The 20,270-nt window shown below is 43.9% G+C and overlaps 1 protein-coding gene across 1 annotated transcript; it reads right to left on the bottom strand.

The window, feature by feature from the left end:
• Positions 1–3,650: 3,650 nt before the first annotated feature.
• RPL19 (ribosomal protein L19) lies at positions 3,651–7,417 on the bottom strand. The gene is made up of 6 exons (XM_048518145.1): positions 7,295–7,417; positions 6,006–6,112; positions 4,831–4,953; positions 4,450–4,570; positions 4,036–4,146; positions 3,651–3,833 (listed from the first exon to the last, which is right to left on the bottom strand). The coding sequence occupies exons 1-6, from the start codon at positions 7,297–7,299 to the stop codon at positions 3,710–3,712; spliced, it is 591 nt and encodes a 196-aa protein (XP_048374102.1). The 5' UTR covers positions 7,300–7,417; the 3' UTR covers positions 3,651–3,709.
• Positions 7,418–20,270: the final 12,853 nt, after the last annotated feature.

Here is a 20,270-nt window from a genome sequence, read left to right as displayed (position 1 = left end):
CACATTAATAGTGTGTTTGACTGGGGGGAAGCACCGTTCACTGTTGAGCCTAACATGGTTTTGTTTTCTAGTTTCACACTCCCTGAACAATAAGAAAGGGAGTTGTGCGTAAGGAGGCTGTCTGTCTGAGCTACTTGGGGAGAGAATTGTTGTCTGGAAAGCGGGTTGAAAACAGATAGGTTAAGTAAAACCAAGAAATAACTGTGTCCATTCATGGGAAAGGCAAGGCAGAGTTAAGTGGAGAGCATGGGATGGGGGGAATGGTGCCCAGGGCAGCACCTGCTCTGGGTACCCCACCCCCCCAGCCCCCCGGGCTCTGCTAGCTGAAGGAGCAGTCTGGCTGGGCCGCCATGCACCCCTCGGCCCGCAGCAGGCTCCCGTCAGCAAGGTAAGCAGGGCATTGGCGTGTGTGTGTGTGTGATTCTCTGCCCCTCCCCATGAGACTAGCTGGTGTGAGCCAGGGACATGTGACCCCACATGTCCCCATGAGCGCTCCGCCTCTGGTGGAGAGCCAGTCTTGCTTGACCCCACTTACCACAATTAAGCATGTGGCTTTCTTAGGGAGTTTCCTGTTGTCACATGTTACTCTGCCTGCTTTGGGGAGTGGGGGCCAACTGCAAGGCTCATGCCCCCAATGTAACGTTGCCTTTCTTTTCTTGAGTGCCAAACACCTCCATGCACATGCTCTGTAATACTTCCGAGATTGCCTAAATCTTCCCTGCTGTGAGAACTTAATTGCTTACCCTAGCTCATAATTGCCTAAAATTTGGCACTAGGATTGCTTTGATGAGGGGGTACCATCCCCAGTAATTCCGTCATAATTGGAGGGAAAACAAAGACTCGGTACAGCCAGTCATGTATTTTGTTCAATAGATGAGGCTGGTACCCGTGCTTATCTTCCTAAAACTTGGCAGAGAGCATCCCTTGGAAAATGAGGGGGTGTAGCTGGCATCATCCCTACAAGCCTTCTGGACTGAATTAAAAACCGTTGTGTTCCGGAAGGTGTCTGAATTGGATTAAAGGAGAATGGTGATTGTTGTTTATCTTCCTGGGTCTGTTCAGATGTTTTTATGAATGGAGTGCAATTTTTATTGGATGTCAACTCACCTGCCACCTTGAGCATGTTCAGATGAAAAAACATTTGGTAGTCTAAGTAGATTCTTATACAGTTTAATTGGGTTTCCCATTAAAACCAACTGAAAAGCAAAGCTGAATGAAATTGCTAGATAAGGCAAGAACCAGGTAATTACTGACCCATGGGATGATGTCACGTCATGTCATTTACTAGGCAGGCTCTGCTTTGCAGTGGGGCTTTCCCATGGTTTTGTTTTTGCCAGGTCACCCTGCTGCAAAGCATCCAGAGCACAGCAGACTTGGACCACCATTTGGGCCACCCAACGCTTCTTGATTCCAAGAAACCCTCTTTTTTGGAGCCTTTCTTGTTTGTCATCCTTCATCTAATACTTGTTTGTTTAAATAAGAGTCCATCTCACCAGTGAAAGATTTCCACCATTAAGGTAATAATAGTCCTTCTGATCGATCTGTAATGTAACAGAGGAATTACTGCCCACCCACCACTCCTTTGTTTCTGTTGCCAGCTACCGCCACCCACCACCCCATTTTGTCCAGCGATACTTTGGTTGAAGGATCCATGGATAGACCGCTGGCATTAAGACAAAAACATTTTAAGTCCTTTGATCACTCTGAAAAAGTGCAACTAGGACAGGGGAAGGAACAAGAAAATCCAAAGAGTAACACAACACCATCTGCTTGGCTATCCCTTCAAGGCCAGGGAGTCAAACTTTGTCAGCTTTCAGAAACCACAGGGATTCTCTGATCTGCAGCACCATGATTGCAGGAGCAGGGAAAATATGCACAACTGAAAATATGATCCAAAGGGTATTTATGTTCTGTGGGTCAGACAGTTTATGGGGTGGTCTGCCATTGCCTTCCCATTGTCAAACTTTACCTCCATCAAACTGGATACTTATTTACTGACTGCAGAAAGATGGCAGGATGAGTCAGCCTCAAGCCAGCTATAGGAAAGCAACTTCTATTGGGATCAAATTCAGGTCATGCTCAGAGCTTTGTCTGTAGTACTGCAGCTTACCATGTGCCCCTGACCTCCTAAGGTAGAAACAAGCATGCAAAACTGCACAGCTGAGTTCTACAATTTCTTCTTGCCATTGTGTCCATACCTGGTGTTAATCGTTTGCTAATCAATGGACAAGGCTTGTCTAATGAAACACATTCCCTGATCATTATTGGTGTACTAAAGTCCTCTGATGATAAAACTGAAGGGGAGAATGAATGACACCTAAGGTGGAAGGTGCATAAGGGCTGTCAACACATCTAGGGTGAAACAGAATTTGGAAAGGTGAACCACCAATGTCAAATCCTAGCCTAAAGCAAAACTTGACCAACACATTTTTTGAAAGCTAGGTATTAAAATTCATGACCTTTTTGAATAGTTAATTAAATTCTTCTGCTTATTCATGCTGCTGATGGTCAGTGCTTTGCATTAACATGTGCTTGAAGAGATAATGAACGTAAGCAATGAGCAAAGTGTTCTTTTTTCCTGTCTCTACACCAGGAAGTTGTCTGCGTTTGAAAGTGCATCATGCATAATCTGGAAAAAGCTGTGGAAAGCCACATTAGTCTGTGGAAAATTTCCCAAACCAACAATCCTAACCATGAACAAGCTACAGTCCCAATATCAGTCTGTTTAGAAGTCCACTGCTTCTGTATTTGGTACTCCTCTTTTTATCGCTCAACTATTAAAACTCAGGAACATTTCCAGTTGAGAGAAAAATACAGGTATGTTGGGCAGCTCTCAATTCACATGTATGCTGAACTACACAGTATTGTGATTGGTTTCATACTGGTGAAACAAAAACTTCCATCTCACTCCACTCAGGACCAAGTCAAGGATTTCTTCTCCTCTAACTGGCTTCATGACCAAGTGCTACCAGGCACTACCGTGACTTGATCACAAATTTACCCAGGAATTGTAATGATAGGTGAAGCCACCATTACAAACTTTTTCCCCAGCTGCCTTGTTCCTTACTGTTTCAAAATTATCAGACAGGAGAACAGCAGCATGTCCCCAATGCTGTTACCTTTCAGGCGTTTCAACCATTAGCAATTCTGTAGCAGCGTTTATTTCTCTATTTTCCTGTATTTTTTGATGACTATGTCACCTGACATTTAGAGGCACCCCACACCTGAAGCATCTTGCTATTCCTGATTGTTGATATGCAGCCACAGAAATGGCATGGGGAAAATCAGACTTTGGAAATCCCCACTATACACCTTATTTTTTTTTAAATCAAGCTCTCCCACTTCAGCTCCAGCAGCTGCTAACCCATAAACGCAGATACTTCTTCTCGCCAAACACCTTCAATATGTACATTCCCCCATGACAGTTCTGGACTAGACTCTCAGATGGCACAAAGACCTTTTGTTACAAAACAATTGTTGCGGCATAAATAATCTACATGTTTTTCCAGTAAACAAGAAATCTGAAAATTACAGTAAATCAAACTACCTTCAGTGGTTTACATGTAATTTGCAGAATTCGCAGGCCTTTTTTGTTCCTCAGAAAACAGATGTCTTTTCATCTCAGGTTTGTTAGGAAAAACTATTACACATGTGGGTTAAGAGATTTATTAGAGACCCTTTGAGCACTATGTACACAGAAAGGTAGAAGTTACTTCTTGGTTTCTTCTTCCTTGGACAAAGTCTTGAAAATCTCCTCCTTCTTGGCTTGCAGGCGTTCTTCACGGCGCTTACGGGCCTCCTTGGTCTTAGACCTGCGGGCCTCAGCCTGGTCACTGGAAAAAATAAAGGCAACCTCGTGAAAAGAGCAACAACATAAAGTTCACAGCGGCACCCTCAATACATTCACCCAATCAACCATGTGGATTCTTTTCATGCGAACAGATGTTTATCAAGAGAAACTTCTTGCCCATTGGATCTTACTAATGCGAAAAAAATGAGAGCAATTCCCCTGGTAATGAATAAAAAACCACTTACGCTAAAAGCTTCTTGCGAGCTTTGTCTGCCTTCAACTTATGAATGTGCTCCATCAGGATTCGCTTATTCTTGAACACATTACCCTTGACTTTCAGGTACAAGCTGTGATACCTGGAAATGGGAGATGACAGCAAAGAATGAATGCACCTCTTTGAAGTTTGAAGAAGCTCATGTACAAATAGAAGATCCAAGCAGCTTTGCCATAACAGCGCCTTAGGTTCTGTGAAACTCATGATATTAAAACTCAGTATGCTCTTTGGTAAGCCTGCATCAGCTGGCCTCATTAGCTGCCTACTTGGGAAGATGAGCTTCTCAGTAACCAATTACCTATTTTTGCTGTACCTGTTGAAGACCTGCAACCAGATAAGGCCCATTTTATCAACTGGAGAAATCATATCCATCTTCCAGACTTACATGTGGCGGTCAATCTTCTTGGACTCCCTGTACCTCCGAAGCAGACGCCTCAAAATTCTCATTCTTCTCATCCATGTAACTTTCTCAGGCATTCGGGCATTGGCTGTACCTTTTCTCTTACCTGTAGGGCAACAGAGGATATTAAACAGAATCAATCAGTTATATGTGACACAATTTGAGAGGCACAGAGCTGGGCTGTACCTTTTCTCTTACCTGTATGGCAACAGAGAACGTTAAACAGAATCAGTCAGTTCTATGTGACACAATTTGAGAGGCTCAGAGCCAAAATATTATTCGATGCCTCTAGGCAATTCCTGCAGACAACCTTTCCCAATTCAACTGCTTCTACAACATGAGAGGTCAAAGAAAATCAATACTCACCAATGCCCATGTGCCTGCCCTTCCGGCGGGCCAAGGTGTTCTTTCTGCACCGAGCACGTGAGTGAACGGTCACAGGCTTGCGGATAATCAGACCATCTTTGATCAGTTTCCTGATCTGCTGACCTAAAGTGTAGAAAAACAATAATCAGTGATAATGGATTAATACTTCCAAGGACAAATGTGCCAATCTGGTTTTTAGATGGACAGAAACGACAACTGGTACAGAATACTGCAGCCAGAATGTTGAGTGGAGCAGGCAGCAGGGACCATATTACTCCAGTCCAGGTCTATCTATCTACAGTGGTCCAATTTGTTCCCAAGAACAATTCAAGGAGCTGATCTTAAAACATCAAAGCCCTATTCAGTTTGGGACCAACATACCTGAAGGAGCACTTAATGTCTTAAGAACCTGCCCAACCATTATGGTAATCTCCAGAGGCCTTGCTTGGGTGCCCCCACCTTCTGAAATCAGAAGGGTAACAACCTGGGAAAGAGGATTTTCAGTCATGGCACCCAACCTCTCTCCTGGAAGATTAAGCTGTCCCCTATTGTTGATGTCTTCCACCAGTATTTTGCTTGACTTGCCCTCAAGTATCTCTTCCTCCAGTGTTTTTATGTTTTGCAGGAATTTTCAACACTGTCTTTAAAACAATTTAATGATGTACATTTGGGAGGAGGAGCAATTTTAAGTGTTTTTAATGTAATTTTATCTTGTATGTTCTGAATTGTTTGTAGTATTACAAGCCCACCTTTCTACGGCTGTGCTTTCTCTATTGACATACTACAAGCTCATTTGGGCCAACCAAACTAAAATCTACCAGTTATGTGGATGATTTTCAAGTTGCTCGTTTATGCACAGTTGCCTTGATGTTCAGCTAACAAAGGCTAGCTAGGATATGATTTCTCAAGTCTCTCTACAGAATGAAAAACTGCCCCAGCTGCCCTGGGCCAATGCCACTGGATTCTGGAGAAAAATTAACAGGGAAAACCAACAGAGTGCTAAGAATCTGAGTGGGGTATTTATTATGCCTCTCTCCCAATCAACCAATTCATTTTAAAATCTGCCACAAGTAGTACAACTCTAAATGTGTCATAAATGAGCAGCAAACAGCCCATCCTCTCCAAAAGTTCAGCAAAACAAAGACCACCTACAAACCTGGGAAGGTATCACTTACGAGAGTTTGCATTTGCAATTTCATTGGTCTCATTGGGATCCAGCCAGACTTTTTTCTTGCCACAGCGCAGGACGCTAGAGGCCAGCCTCTTCTGGAGCCTTAGCATACTGGGGACGCAAACCAAAATATACCGGTTAAATATTTTACACAGAAAAAGAGAACCAAGACTGACCAAAAAATTTTTTTTAGAATGGGACATAATGTACAAGTGGGGACTTGTAAGAAATCACAGGTCTCAAAATTGCAGGTGCCTGCTTGTACGTTATACATGTTTTGCATGCAAGTTGATGATTAAATCTATCCTAGTCCTTCTTGTACTTCAGAGAATAGCACATGGCTCCTTAAAAGCTTACTTTACACAACAGCGGACTTATTTCATTTGGAATCTCTTTCTGGATCACTTAAGTCTCCTCTTCACAATTTTCAGGGTCTATGTCATTTATGCCATTGTACTTTATTTTCAGAACATATGGCTAAATTATACTCTAAGTCCAAAACCTACATTTTTATTAGCTGTCAGGATGTTGGATCGGGTGCAGAAACCTAGGTTTCAATCCACCCTGCCCAGTGGCCTTGATCCAGTTACCCCCTTGCAGCAGCATCTCACTCACAGGGTTATGGTACAAAACAGACAAGGTAGTAGCAACATCTGCTTTGCCCTAAGCTTCCCTGGGGCGACAGCAGAAACAGCTTAAAATCCTTGAATAAATCAGCACTCCCTTATCTCTCAACGCAGGCCAGTACCACTTTACAAGGCTGCTGTGACAATGGCTAATGCAACATCCACAAAGCAGCAGAAAACTGAAAGCTACGTAAAGTATGACGATGAAGCAAGTTATAAAAAGGGTTTTAAAATCTGATCTTAAACGCTTGGCTCTTTAAAAAGAAAAAATTTAGGAGAAGGCAAAAATATGGGACGAGGGTCTTTTCTCACACCCTTATGGCCGCAACAAGGGAGACCTCCCCCTATTTACAATTCACTTTTGCGTGGGCCGGGGGGGGGGTGTGAACAGGCCTTTCAACGCCCCCACACCCACTTCCCTCCCCGTTCCCGCCGGCGATCTCCCCAATTTTTAATGGTTGCCAGCCCCGCCCTTTTCGAGTGCGCCCACGGCGGACACCCCCCCCCCCATTTAGTGGTTGGTGGCCCCCGCCACCTCGCCCCCACCCGCTATTCGGCCGCCGCTCTTCCTTGCTTTACTCCTCTCCCTTGACAAGGCCTCCGTCGACTCCAAGCCCCCAACTGCCCCCCAAAACACGCATCTCCCCCTCCCGTGCCAGATCCGCACCTCATGGCCGCGGCGTCGACGGCCTAGAAAGGAAGGAAAGAATACGCGCATGCGCCGGCCCTCTGATTAACGCGTCAGTGGACTATACCACTTGCCTCCCCAACCACCTCCACCCGCGTCCCTTTCTCCTTTCCCATCTTTTCAGTTACTCTTCTGACCAATATCAAAATTCCTGCACATGAAACAAGAAGAAGAGGTGGGAACAGAGAGCGCCACGAACGAAACAGGGATTGTTTTTCTGCTCTCCCTTCCAGGAGTTGGGAATGGTATCGCCTTAAACGCCATTGCGCTTGCGCCTAGATGGTCAGGCAGGCTCTTTCCGGAGTAACCGCGCGCCGACGTAAAATAGACAGAAAGACGTGTTCGCGCATGCGCGAGAAAAGAGTAGCGGCTGGGTTAGGAGTCTGATGATAAGGAAGGCAAGCCTGGGCTCGTTTGCAAAGAAGTACGCATGCACAGCATGCAGTTTATTGGAATGTATGAATGCACGTTGTGCAGTGCTGGATTTTGTCTCCAAAATAGCTCGTGTTGCTCTGGCCTGGATAGTCCTGTCCGTCCTAGTCTGATTGCTTCCGATCTCAGAAGGGAAGCAGGACAGCCCGGGCTAGTATTTGGATGGGAGAACACTAAGGAAGCCTTGTGTTGCTATGCAGAGGCAAGCAATGGCAAATGGCAAGAACACAAGTATTAGGAAAAAGGGTTCAGAACATGTCTTGGAAAATATACTTATTTATTTAGCATATTTATATCCTGCTTTTCTTTTGGAACAAAGGACTCAAAGCAGCTTACAAACTTTAATCAGCCCATCTAATAAGAGTACAGTCACTCACATTTTAACACAGGGGTGTCCAACTCTGGCACGCCAGATGTTTTTGGACTACAGTTCCCATCAGCCCCTGCCAGAATAATCCTGGCATGGGCTGTTGGGAATAGTAGTCCACAAACATCTGGAGCACCAGGGCTGGACGTCCCTGTTCCAACACATGAAAATATCCATTGCTTACAGAATTCAAAACTTGAGAAAAATACTATACCAAGGAAAAAAACACAGAGGAAAAAAACAAAACAAAACTGAAAATCTGCAGGAAATGGCAACATGCACACAAGCGTGCTTCCCACAGCGTTGCTTGCTTGCTTCCCACAGCGTTGTGTTGCATCCCTCTGGGGATTTCCCTTGCTTTTTTTCAGACTTTCTCAAATCTCCTCTGGTCCATGGTCCATAACTGAATATGAGAGACCCAAAATTGAATATCCATTCTGCCATAAAAGTGAGTTTGTGAAAGTCTCACACTCTCAGCCTAACTTTGGCTCTTCACTGGTGTAAACTGGGTGCAAGTGACAGAAGAAAATAAATAAATAAATAAATAAATAAATAAGCAAGCAAGCAGCCTCTCCAAGGTGCCAGGTATCTATATCAACCACTTCCGAATGTTACATATCCTGAGGATTTTTCCCTTGCTTCCCACAGCGTTTTCCCTTGCTTCCCTTGCTTCCCACAGCGTTGCATCCCTCTGGGGATTTCCCTTGCTTTTTTTCAGACTTTCTCAAATCTCCTCTGGTCCATGGTTTTGGGAAAGATCACAGCTCTACCTGGGCGGCTACTGCATGGGTGGTAAGATTTGGATTTTGTGGCCCATATGGTAGCCATTTTCCCATATTGTGTTTCCTGACCTGCCACCAGGGGCTTTTTATTTTTCGTATTTTAATCAGCACTACAGTATCCATGTATCAATATACCAGGTTCTCAGGGTTTTTTTAAGTTAGTCTGTAGAGAGAGCCAATATGGCATAGTGGTTAAGGTGTCGGACTAGGATCTGAGAAATTCAGGTTCAAATCCCCACTCTGCCATGGAAGCTTGCTGGGTGACTTCAGGACAGTTACACACTGGCTAGTATCAGCATAGATGCCTCCAAGGAATACCAGAGGCACGACTTGGAGGCAGGCAATAGCAAGCCACCTCCGAACATCTCTTGCTTTGAAAACTCTAGGGGGGTTGCCATAAGTCATCTGTGACTTGATGGCAACCCCCCCTCTCCCCGATCTAAACCCCATTGCTTATGTGTTCCTGTTGGGGGTTGGACTTGATAGCCCTTGTGGTCTCTTCCAACTCTATGATTCTATGCAATGCAAGGAGAAGGAGAGAAATGTTTGCAAGGGAAGGTGCCAGAGACTTACTGTACATATAATTACAACAGTATATAATGATATTCTAGCGTAGGGATTTTTGTAACTGCAAAAGCCCTGGTGGCCTGGGAAAGTGGTGGCAACTTCTGGGATAGGGATGTGGAAGCCGCATTGTTACTGCGCTTTATTTTCAGCCACACCAGCAACACAGAAACCACAAAATCCAGTCCTCTTTGGAAGTCACATCATCTCTAGACTGGTTGCAGAGTTCTGCAGATGAAAGAAGGAGCCACCACCAGTCTGCAGGCCGTGGTCATTAGGATCTGAATCCAGGTAATCAGGAACATCTCTAAGCCATCCTATTATTCTGTGCTTTCTTCCCTGTGTCCTAATTCTGGTCTCTTTAATTGCATTAAAATGGAAATTCAGAAAATCTGGTCTTGTGTTTCAGAAGCTGAATACATGGGCAACTGAATTGACTGACAAGCTGGAAGAATTTAAATGTAAACAATTTGGATTTGTTGCTGTATTTATATACTTTGAGCATGTGGGCTTTGACCCAAACTAAACCAGGTAATTATCCACCCATTACTTTAAAAATATTGCTAGAAATGAATCATGTGGCCAATTATCGTCTGGTCTCTCAGTTGCCCTTTCTTGACTAAATGACAGAGAGAGCAATTGGGGAATAATTCTATATTTTCCTGGATGATTCATCTGCACTAGGTCCCTTTCAGTCAGGCCAGGCTGTAGGACTGAAACGGAGCTGGACGATTTAGTCGGTGGTTTGTTTCTGTTTGAATGTAGATAAGAGCTGTTCTTTGCTGCTCTTACAGGATTTATCAACAGCCTTTGATACAGTGGACCATGTCATGTGGAGCATTTGGGGGGCACAAGTAGGTATCAGGGAAGGCCTTAGAAGGCTTAGATGGTTCAAATTGTTCCTCATAGACCAGTTGCCGTTGGAGACCAGTTGTCATCAGTGTGGGATGTGCCCTGTTAAGTATCACAAGACTCAGTTTATTCTATGCTCTGTTCAATCTCTATGTAAAGCCCTGAGGAGAAATCATTTGTAGTTTGGAGATGTAGCTATCATAAAATTCTTCTATGCCGGTGGTTCCCAACCTCGGGTACGCTTGTCCCCAGGGATACACGCCAGAGCATTTGGGAGTACATGAAAAAAAATACGTAATGGGTCTATTAATATGGAGGTACAATTTTAGGGAGACGGGTTGCCAAGGGTGAGTGAAAAAAGGCTAAGTGAAAAAAGGTTGGGATCCACTGTCCTATACTAAAGAGAGCACCTTGTTGCCCTGGCCTTCAAGGCTTTCCTAGGCAAGGTTGTTCCCCAGTTACTATATGAGATCTGGGGAAGGAACCAAAAGATGCTGGACCAATTGGACATCATCCAGAATACCACTGTGAGGAAAATCTTAGGATTCCCTCGGGATTGCACACCGATGAATCGAGGCAGGCCTGCCTTCAGTTTTCATGAAGGCTCATTGAAAGCTCTTGCACTTTTCCCACAAATTGGCTATTGCTTCTCATACACTTTTGGCCTCATATGGGTATTACTTTTACCTGAAGGAAAACTACTGGTTCGAGGTCTTGACTCCTATTCAACAACTTTATGGTTTACTCCCCTCAAAACTATTAAAATCCGGGACTACAATAAAATTCATGAATGGATAAATGGTAAGGAAGCATGTCGGGATGTTGGGTTTGTTCAAAATTCAAAGTTTCCAAGATAGTATTCGTACTTTTAAGCCAGTTGAAAAATTCTCACAGTATTCATGTGAGCTTACAGACGCATCGCTAAGAAGAGCATTTACAAGCCCCCTTTTTCAGACAATGCCTTCAGCTTATATTCAGGGCAAATATAGTAAAATTTATTCTGATCTTCATTTCTGCCCATGTGCCTCTAACTAGGTAGAAGACCTTGATCATTATTTTTTCTATTGCCATTATATGACAGTCCAATCTAGACTGAACCAAATTATTTCACAGTCTTTGAGGTCAGATGAAGATCGCATAAGTTTTCTTTTGGCAGATGTAAACCCAGAGTTTACATATAGCATTGCCTTTTTATGTATCTATCAGTTAAATTAAGGAAAAGGTTTGTGCATGCCAAACCTCAAAATTAGACCCGTTAATCCTGTTTTTGACTCTGGAATTGATTACAGTTGCCCCTTCCATGTTGCGACTTCCCTTGTCTCGGCTTCGGCTGATTGCGGGTTGGCACCAAACTTGGGATTTTGCAAGTGTCTTGTCACAACTCAGTCATAAACGGGTTAACTGTTGGTGTGTAAACAAGTTGTGGAAGTTACTGCTTAAAACCTGATCTGTTGCTGTTGGTCAGTCAGACAGCCATCGCTTACATGTTAGTGAGCACTGAGCACGTACATCAGAAGTTATTCAGTTAACTTGGTTTCTTTGTTTGAAGAGGATGAAGACATGTGCGAGAAGTGAAGACAGTAGCAGGGCAGTAGCAGGGCAGCATTTAGTTAGCAGGATGTAACCAAATGCATCGTAATGTAGACAAGTGACAGGAAAGAAACGATTTGTTATTTTATCTCCATGTAACCCTTCCTTAGTAAACTTTTACATAAAAAGCAACTGAGAATCAGTCTCTTCCATTCTACTCTGATAAGTATGTGAGTATATAAGTCTTGCTAGAATCAGCTCCCCACATTTATATATTCTACATAGATTCCACTCCCCAATATGAGCATGATGAAAAAAGGTCGTAGATGTTAGTACTTTTTGATCCATACTGTCCTGCCTCACAAAGGGACACTGTAAAAATTGTTTGCAACTTCCAGATTGTGGAGGGCACTGTGCCCCTAACCCCAGCGATGTGGAAGGGACAACTGTGTTGTGTTTTATCATACTGTATATTTTATTGTATCTTGTTTATTAATATCATTTTATGTTATGTTGTTAAGGCCTGTGGCTATAACATTTAATAAATATTTACATTTACATTTGAAATGCCAAAAACAATCTTTTCTCTTAATAGTAATGTAGACCCCCAAATTCACAAAGTGGAGATTTTTCCCTAAGCATTGTAACGAAGGAGTTTGTCTATGCCTACTGTCTCATTGCCAGAACTGAAAGACAAGGGTTTTTTTTTCTGGGTTTACAATAATTTTTGAATACAGCAAATACTTCTGCTAATGTCTTGTTTGCAGAGTCTACACAGAAATCAGACAGACTGCTATATATTTCTAATCCCTTGTTTCCTATCCACTGCAACATTACAGCGGTTTTATAACCTCTGACTCATCCTCAGGGATTGAAGCTTGAAGGTGCAGTTTTAATTTCTGCTCTCATTTTCTCTAGTTTTTTCCTAAATTCCCAGTGAAGTTGAGCTCAGAGGGGGGCTTCAGCAGCTCATTGCAGGATTCCCAACTAGAAAGGCCTTCTGCAAACTCTAACTCCATGTAGTTTATCTATCCTGTCGGTGAGCTTCAGCAACAAGCTCCTTTTTTGCTTCACACATGCCTGAAACTACAACCTATGTGTTAGCAGAGTAGAATGGAAGAGACAGATTATCAGCTGCTTTTTATAAATGCGTTTGCTAACTATAAGGGAGGGTTACATGGAGATAAAATAAGAATCATAGAATCATAGAGTTGGAAGAGACCACAAGGGCCATCAAGTCCAACCCCCTGCTATGCAGGAAAACACAGTCAAAGCACTCCTGATATATGATCACCCAGCCTCTGTTCAAAAACCTCCAGAAGAAGACTCCACCACTCTCCGAGGCAGCGAGTTCCACTGTCGAACAGCCGTGACAGTCAGAAAGGTCTTCCTAATGTTTAGGTGGAATCTCTTTTCCTGCACCTTGAATCCATTACTCCGTGTTCTAGTCTCTGAGGCAGTAGAAAACAAGCTAGCTCCCTCTTCAGATATTTAAACATAGCTATCATGCCCCCCCCCCCTTTAGCCTTCGCTTCTCCAGACTAAACATACCCAGCTCTCCAAATCTTTCCTCATAGGGCATGGATTCCAGACCTTTTACCATTTTGGTGGCCCTCCTCTGGACAAGTTCCAGCTTGTCAATATCCTTCTTAAACTGTGGTGCCCAGAACTGAATACAGTACTCTAGGTGAGGTCTGACCAATGCAAAATAGAGTGGTACAATTACTTCCCTCGATTTAGACACTATACTCTTACTGATGCATCCCAGAATTGCATTGGCTTTCTTGGCTGCCATATCACACTGCTGACTCACATTCAGTTTGTGATCTACTAAGACTCCCAGATCCCTTTCACATTTAGTGTTGTCAAGCCAGGTGTCAATCATTCCTATATCTGTGCATTTCATTTTTTTCTGCCCAAGTGTAGAATCTTACATTTATCTCTGTTGAAATTAATTTTGTTAGTTTTGGCCCAGCTTTTCAGATCATTTTGAATCCTGCCCCTGTCCTCCAGGGTATTAGCTACCCTTCCTAATTTGGTGTTATCTGCAAATCTGATTAACATGCCCTGTATTTCATTATCCAAGTCATTGACAAAAATATTGAATAGCACTGGGCCCAGGACAGAATCCTATGGCACTCCACTATTCACTTCTCTCCAGGATGAAAATGAGCCATTGATAAGCACTCTTTGTGTTCGGCCAGTCAACCAATTACAAATCCATCTACCAGTTGCATTGTCTAGTCCACATCTTTCCAGCTTACTTGCAAGAATATCATGGGGCACCTTGTCAAAGGCTTTACTAAAATCAAGGCATGCTACATCTACAGCATTCCCCTCATCTACCAAGTTTGTCACTCTATCAAAAAAAAGAGATAAGATTAGTCTGGCATGACATGTTTTTTAGAAACCCATGTTGATTTTCAGTGATCAAATTATTCCCTTCCAAGTGCTTACAGACTGTCTCCTTAATGATCTGCTCTGGAATCTTTCCTGGTATAGATGTCAGGCTGACTAGGCAGTAGTTGTTTGGGTCCTTTTCCCCCCTTTTGGAAGATGGGGACAACATTAGCTCTCTTCAAGTCTGCTGGGACTTCTCCTGTTCTCCAGGAGTTCTCAAAGTTTATAGCAAGCGGCTCAGAGATTGCTTCTGCCAGTTCTTTTAATAATGTAGTTCATTAGGCCCTGGAGATTTGAATTTTTTTAAAGTATTCAGGTATTCCTGTACTAGCTCTTTATTTATTCTGTGCTGAATTTCCCCTACTATATCTTCATTTCCCCTCAGTTGAGCACTGTTTTTCTTTTGAGAAAAAAACGAGGCAAAGAAAGTGTTGAGTAGTTCTGCCTTTTTTCTGTCCCGTTAGAATTTCACCATTTTCTCCACACAGTGACCCTATCATATCCCTTTTCTTCCTTTTGCTATGGACATAACAAAAAAAGCTCTTTTTATTGTTTTTAACATCTCTTGCAAGTCTGAGCTCATTGTGAGCTTTAGTTTTCTCACTTTCTCCCTACATGTCTTGGCTATTTGTTTGAATTCCTCTTTAGTAATTTCCCCCCTCTTGAATTCCTCTTTAGTAATTTCCATTTCTTGTACATGTTCCTTTTATATCTTAGCTCACTTGAGAGTTCTTTAGACATTCGTCCTGCTTTCTTTAGACACCTCCCATCTTCTCATTGGAACTGTTTGAAATTGTGCCTTCAAAATCTCACTTTTAAGAAACTCCCATCCATCTTGTACTCCCTTCTTTTTTAGTATTCTTAATCATTGAATCACACCTAGTAGTTTCTTAAGTTTATTGAAATCAGCTTTGTTAAAGTCTAGAACATGTGTCCAACTAGACTTGGCATTCCCTTTCCATTGTATAGTGAACTCCAGGACCCTACCACTTCTACCCCATTGAATCAGGTTATCAGGGGCTCATTCCGCACATGCAGAATAATGCACTTTCAAACTGCTTTCAATACTCTTTGAAGCTGTGCGGAATAGAAAAATCCACTTGCAAACTGTTGTGAAAGTGGTTTGAAAGCACATTATTTTGCGTGTGCATTGTTGGCTAGGAGCAGAGGAAGTCCAAGTGGAAGTGAGAGGTAATAAAACCAGCATTGTGAGGGGAGGATAGTTCCATCTGAAACAAGATTATGTTAATCTGCATAGCCAGTTTGATCTCCAGTGGCCAAATTACTCAGCAGGGAGGGAAGAGAGGGGAGGGAGGGAGGGAGGAGAGGGGTGGGAGTGAGGCGTGGCATGCAAGGGAGGGGAGGGGACCCGGCATCTGGACATGGTCCACCCACCCTAGCAGAGGGAGGGGGAGGGGAGGTGTGGCATGCAAAGGAAGGGGAGGGAGGGGCGGCATGCAAGGGAGGGGAGGGTTATGTATACCCGCGCACTGATTCTAACCCGCAGTTCCATCCTTTCAATTTCTTTTGCACTTTTCCCCTTCCTGTCTTCCTGCTGCAACCTCTTGTTTATTGCTTGCTCCCTGGGGAGAGCCTGGTTGCTGATGGGGCAGCCAGCGAGAGAAATGAAACCCTGGACCCAGCTGCAACAAAACAGGCAGTTTCCTCCTGGCGGGAGCCTGGTGGAGCTTTCTGGCACGCGCACACTCAAGCTTGTTCAGCAGGGATGAGCTAACATCCCAGAGAATCACGATAAACACTGATCAGCGGAAGTTCAGTGCTAATTCACCCATCTGATGCTAGTCTAGCCAAAGAGTCTGGGCTATGATTCCCAAACCAAAATCAAGACCTTAATTCTTGTGGTTGCTTTGCTGGAAAGTTTGAAAGTCCATGGAGATGCCCTGGGTTGAGTTTAGCAGGATGTTTGTATTTGTTTAAGTTTGAATGAAGCATGCACATTCTGCACATGCAGAATAATGTGCGGAATGGCAAAATTCACTTGCAAACAGTTGTGAAAGTGGTTTGAAAACGCATTATTTTGCGTGTGCGGAGGGGGCCAAATATTTTTTCACTTTTTGCCTTTGAGTCACAGCTGACTTATGGTGACCCCATTGGGCTTTCAAGGCAAGAGACATACCAGAGTGATATGGAGGTGATTGGCCATTGCCTGCCTCCATATCACCCTGGTATTCTTTAGAGGTCCGCAAAAATATATATAATGAGCCAGAGATAGTATCTAATTTACAGGAGGGAAAAGAACCTGTCTGGCTCTAGTGCGAACTTAAGAACTCAAGAATTTCTCCATCATGATGTTTTGTACGTTCACCTAGGAGTATATGAAGCGCATCCACAGAAGTTGAGTATTTACAGGCATCAGATACTTCTGCACACGCAGAATAATGCGTTTTCAAACCACTTTCACAACTGTTTGCAAGTGGATTTTGCTATTCCGCACAGTTTCAAAGAGCACTGAAAGCAGTTTGAAAGTGCATTATTCTGCATGTGCGGGAGGGGCCTTAGTATCCTTCACATCTACACCATTAGTGGATCTCTTTGAAAGTGATACCTTTATTGCAGAGCCGTGATATTATTGTCTTTGGGATCCCCTGTGTGTGTATTATTAATTGTTTTGCTGTTGTTATTTATAGTATGTATACTTTGTTGTTGATTAAGAATTGTGGTTCTGTTCTATAAAGGTTTTAATTTTCATTAAAAATAGAGTTTTTAAGTTCGCAGACAGCTTTATACTTCTATAAATTCTTTAGAGGTCTCCCATTCAAATACTAGCCAAGGTCAAGGCTGAGAGAGTGACTTGCCCAAGGTCAGCCAGCAAGCTTCCATGGCACGTGTGGGGATTCAGACCTGTTTTTCCCAGGTCCTAATCTGACACTTTAACCACATCGCCCTGCTGGCTCTCTTTCTTGCCCTGACAGATTTTTAATTGCATTTGTACAGCTAAGAAGATTCTGCTCTCACTACTGATCACCACTGTTGGCAATTGGTTCACTCTTCTGTCCTTATCTTGTACAAATTGGGATATGCAAGGACCACTTGGATTGGTTTTCAGCCTAAGGTGCCAGCTCCTGAGTCGGAAAATACCTGGAGATTTTTTTTTGGGGGGGGGTGGAGCCTGAGGAAGGTTTGGAGAGGGGAAGGGTTTCAACAAAGAGAAATGCAATAGAGACCCCCCCCCCCTCCAATGTGGCCGTTTTCTCCAGGTTGACAGATCTCAATCTCCTGGAGATCAGATGTAATCCCAGGAGACCTCCAGCCCCCATCTGGAGATTGGCAACTCTATTTCAGCCCCACACTTTACATTTCCCCACACTCTACCATGTTATGTCAAGAGAGGCCACTTTTTGTGAACCCTTGAACACAAAAATATCTGCCACAATAAAACTGTTGGTCTGTAAGGTTCCGTTAGATGCCTTTTTGCCTTTTCTTTAATATTACCCCACTGAAACTGAATTTAGTTTCTCTTAAGGAGCAGCAGTGGTGTAGTGGCTAAGAACAGTGGCTAAGAGCAGGTGCACTCTGATCTGGAGGAACCAGGTTTGATTCCCCGCTCTGCCGCTTGAGTTGTGGAGGCTTATCTGAGGAATTCAGATTAGCCTGTACACTCCCACACACGCCAGCTGGGTGACCTTGGGCTAGTCACAGCTTTTCAGAGCTCTCTCAGCCTCACCCACCTCAACGGGTGTTTGTTGTGAGGGGGGAAGGGCAAGGAGATTGTAAGCCCCTTTGAGTCTCCTGCAGGAGAGAAAGGAGGGATATAAATCCAAACTCTTCTTCTTCTCTTCTTAAATTAATTTAGAAGGCAGCAGAACATCTCGAAAGATCTGCTCACACATACCTCTGACCAAAGGGCCGAAGTTACAGCAAAAGTAATTGTCATGTGTGAAGGACTTCAGCTATTTTTACAATGATCCTAGACCAGGGGTCTGCAACCTGCTAATGGCCAATTGGCCATGCTGGCAGGGGCTGATGGGAATTGTAGTCCATGAACATCTGGAGAGCTGCAGGTTGCAGACTCCTGTCCTAGACAGAGACAGGTTTTTACCAGGGCCAGGTGTAATGTTTTCCCTTCGGCACACCATTATGGTCGATTTAGTGAAAACCCCATATGCTGATAGAATTTGTAAAGTATATAAAACAACTGTTGAAACTCTGGAACATATTCTATTCGACTGTCAGCAATATGATGTCTTTAGGAAGGACTGTTCTTCACTAGCCAAACCAATTTACAGCAGGAAATTAAGAATGGTACAAATACTTAATTGTAACGATCTTCCAGTTTTACAAAGTGTTGCAAAATTTTTGGTGTCAGTTTGAGAGAAGGGATTGTTTATATTTTTCTAACCTAATAAAGGTTAACTGAACTATTTTTACAAAATGGTTAACTGAACTATTTTTACAAAATGTTTTACTGTGTTCTACCGAGCTTTGGTTTGCTCGCCTATTCTTGAAATTTTTCTGAGGAACTAAGCAGCATCACACGCTGAGCTGCTGGCAAATGTAGCTGACTTGTCAGTGAGCAGCGCTTGAGAAATCTCAACTGAGAGGAACAGAGAACAGTCAGGGTTCAGACTGAGCTTTTCTTTTTTGCATTGGAACTGAAGAATTAGCAGAATTGCAGGCATGACTTTGGAAAGCAGATAGATAGCGGTGGGCGAAGCTTGTCTCCTGATTAGTCCGAATGTGGAGGAGAGGAAGGCCCAGACAGGAGGAGAAAGAAAAGATGCTGCCAAGCAAGCAAGCAAGCAGGCAGGCACGCACGCACAAGGAACTTATCCTTCCATCTTCCCCAGCTTCCAAGAGACTTGGGAGTGAGGAATCTACAAGCGGGGTATGGTCTGAAAACAAGGAGGGGGAAGCTGTTGGCAAAAGGGAGCTGGTGAGCAGAAAAATGGGGCCCAGCGGCCGCTGCGGTGAAAAAAGCCAGAAGCTGCGAAGTCCAACGTCTACATCTTACAGCTTTCAATCATCAGAAGTTTGCAAATGTGTGACTCCCTACTTAGCCAGGAGATTGATGTGAAGGGAGAGAAATGCAGGCAGATGGACACGATGAAAATTAACTGAACTTCCCCGTTTTGTATCCGGAGCCAAGTGGAATGGGGAGGTGGTCTCAGCAACACTTTCTCAAGAGTGTCGTTGAACGAAATGTTTACTCCTGAGTAGAGCCTACACTGTGTAGTAGTTAAAGTGTTGGGCTAGGATACGGGAAACCCTGGTTCGAATCCCACTCTGCTGTGGAAACTTGCTGGGTGACTTTGGGCCAGTCACATGCTCTCAGCCTTGACTGTGGCAAGGATTTAAGGATTTAGATGGGAGACCTCCAAGGAATGTCAGGGCTGTGAGACAGAGACAGGGAATGGCAAATGACCCTCAAACGTCTCTGGCCTTGGAAGCCCACTACGGTTTCCACAAGTGACTTGATGACAAAAACACACACACACAAGCAACTTCCAAGTAGACCCTTAGGATTCCCCTAGAAGAAGAAGCAGGAGGAGGAGTTTGGATTTATATCCCCCCTTTCTCTCCTGTAGGAGACTCAAAGGGGCTTACAATATCCTTGCCCTTCTCCCTGCACAACAAACACTCTGTGAGGTGGGTGGGGCTGAGAGAGCTCTGTAGAGATGTGACTAGCCCAAGGTCACCCAGCTGGCATGTGTGGGAGTGCACAGGCTAATCTGAATTCCCCAGAGAAGCCTCCACAGCTCAGGCGGCAGAGCGGGGAATCAAACCCGGTTCCTCCAGATTAGAGTACACCTGCTCTTAACCACTGCTGCATCATTCATTTGCCAGTACGGGCATCCCCCTGTACCATCCATTCAATCACATGTACACTCTACCCATCCCGCTTTGAAAGAGTGGAAGGTCTACCTTTCTGGCACTCCATAACCGCACCTGTAACCCAGTGTGGTACAGCAGAGTGACAGATGATCTGGAAAACCCCGGTTCCTTCCAGTCCCCCACTCCACCATGCAAACTTGCTAGCTGACCCCCTGGGCCAGTTGCCCCCGCCTCC

This window comes from Sphaerodactylus townsendi, linkage group LG15 (genome assembly GCF_021028975.2).
Source record: "Sphaerodactylus townsendi isolate TG3544 linkage group LG15, MPM_Stown_v2.3, whole genome shotgun sequence".
Lineage (NCBI taxonomy): Eukaryota > Metazoa > Chordata > Lepidosauria > Squamata > Sphaerodactylidae > Sphaerodactylus > Sphaerodactylus townsendi.
Note: the sequence above shows the minus strand (reverse complement) of the source record. Positions and strands in the feature narration are given on the sequence as shown.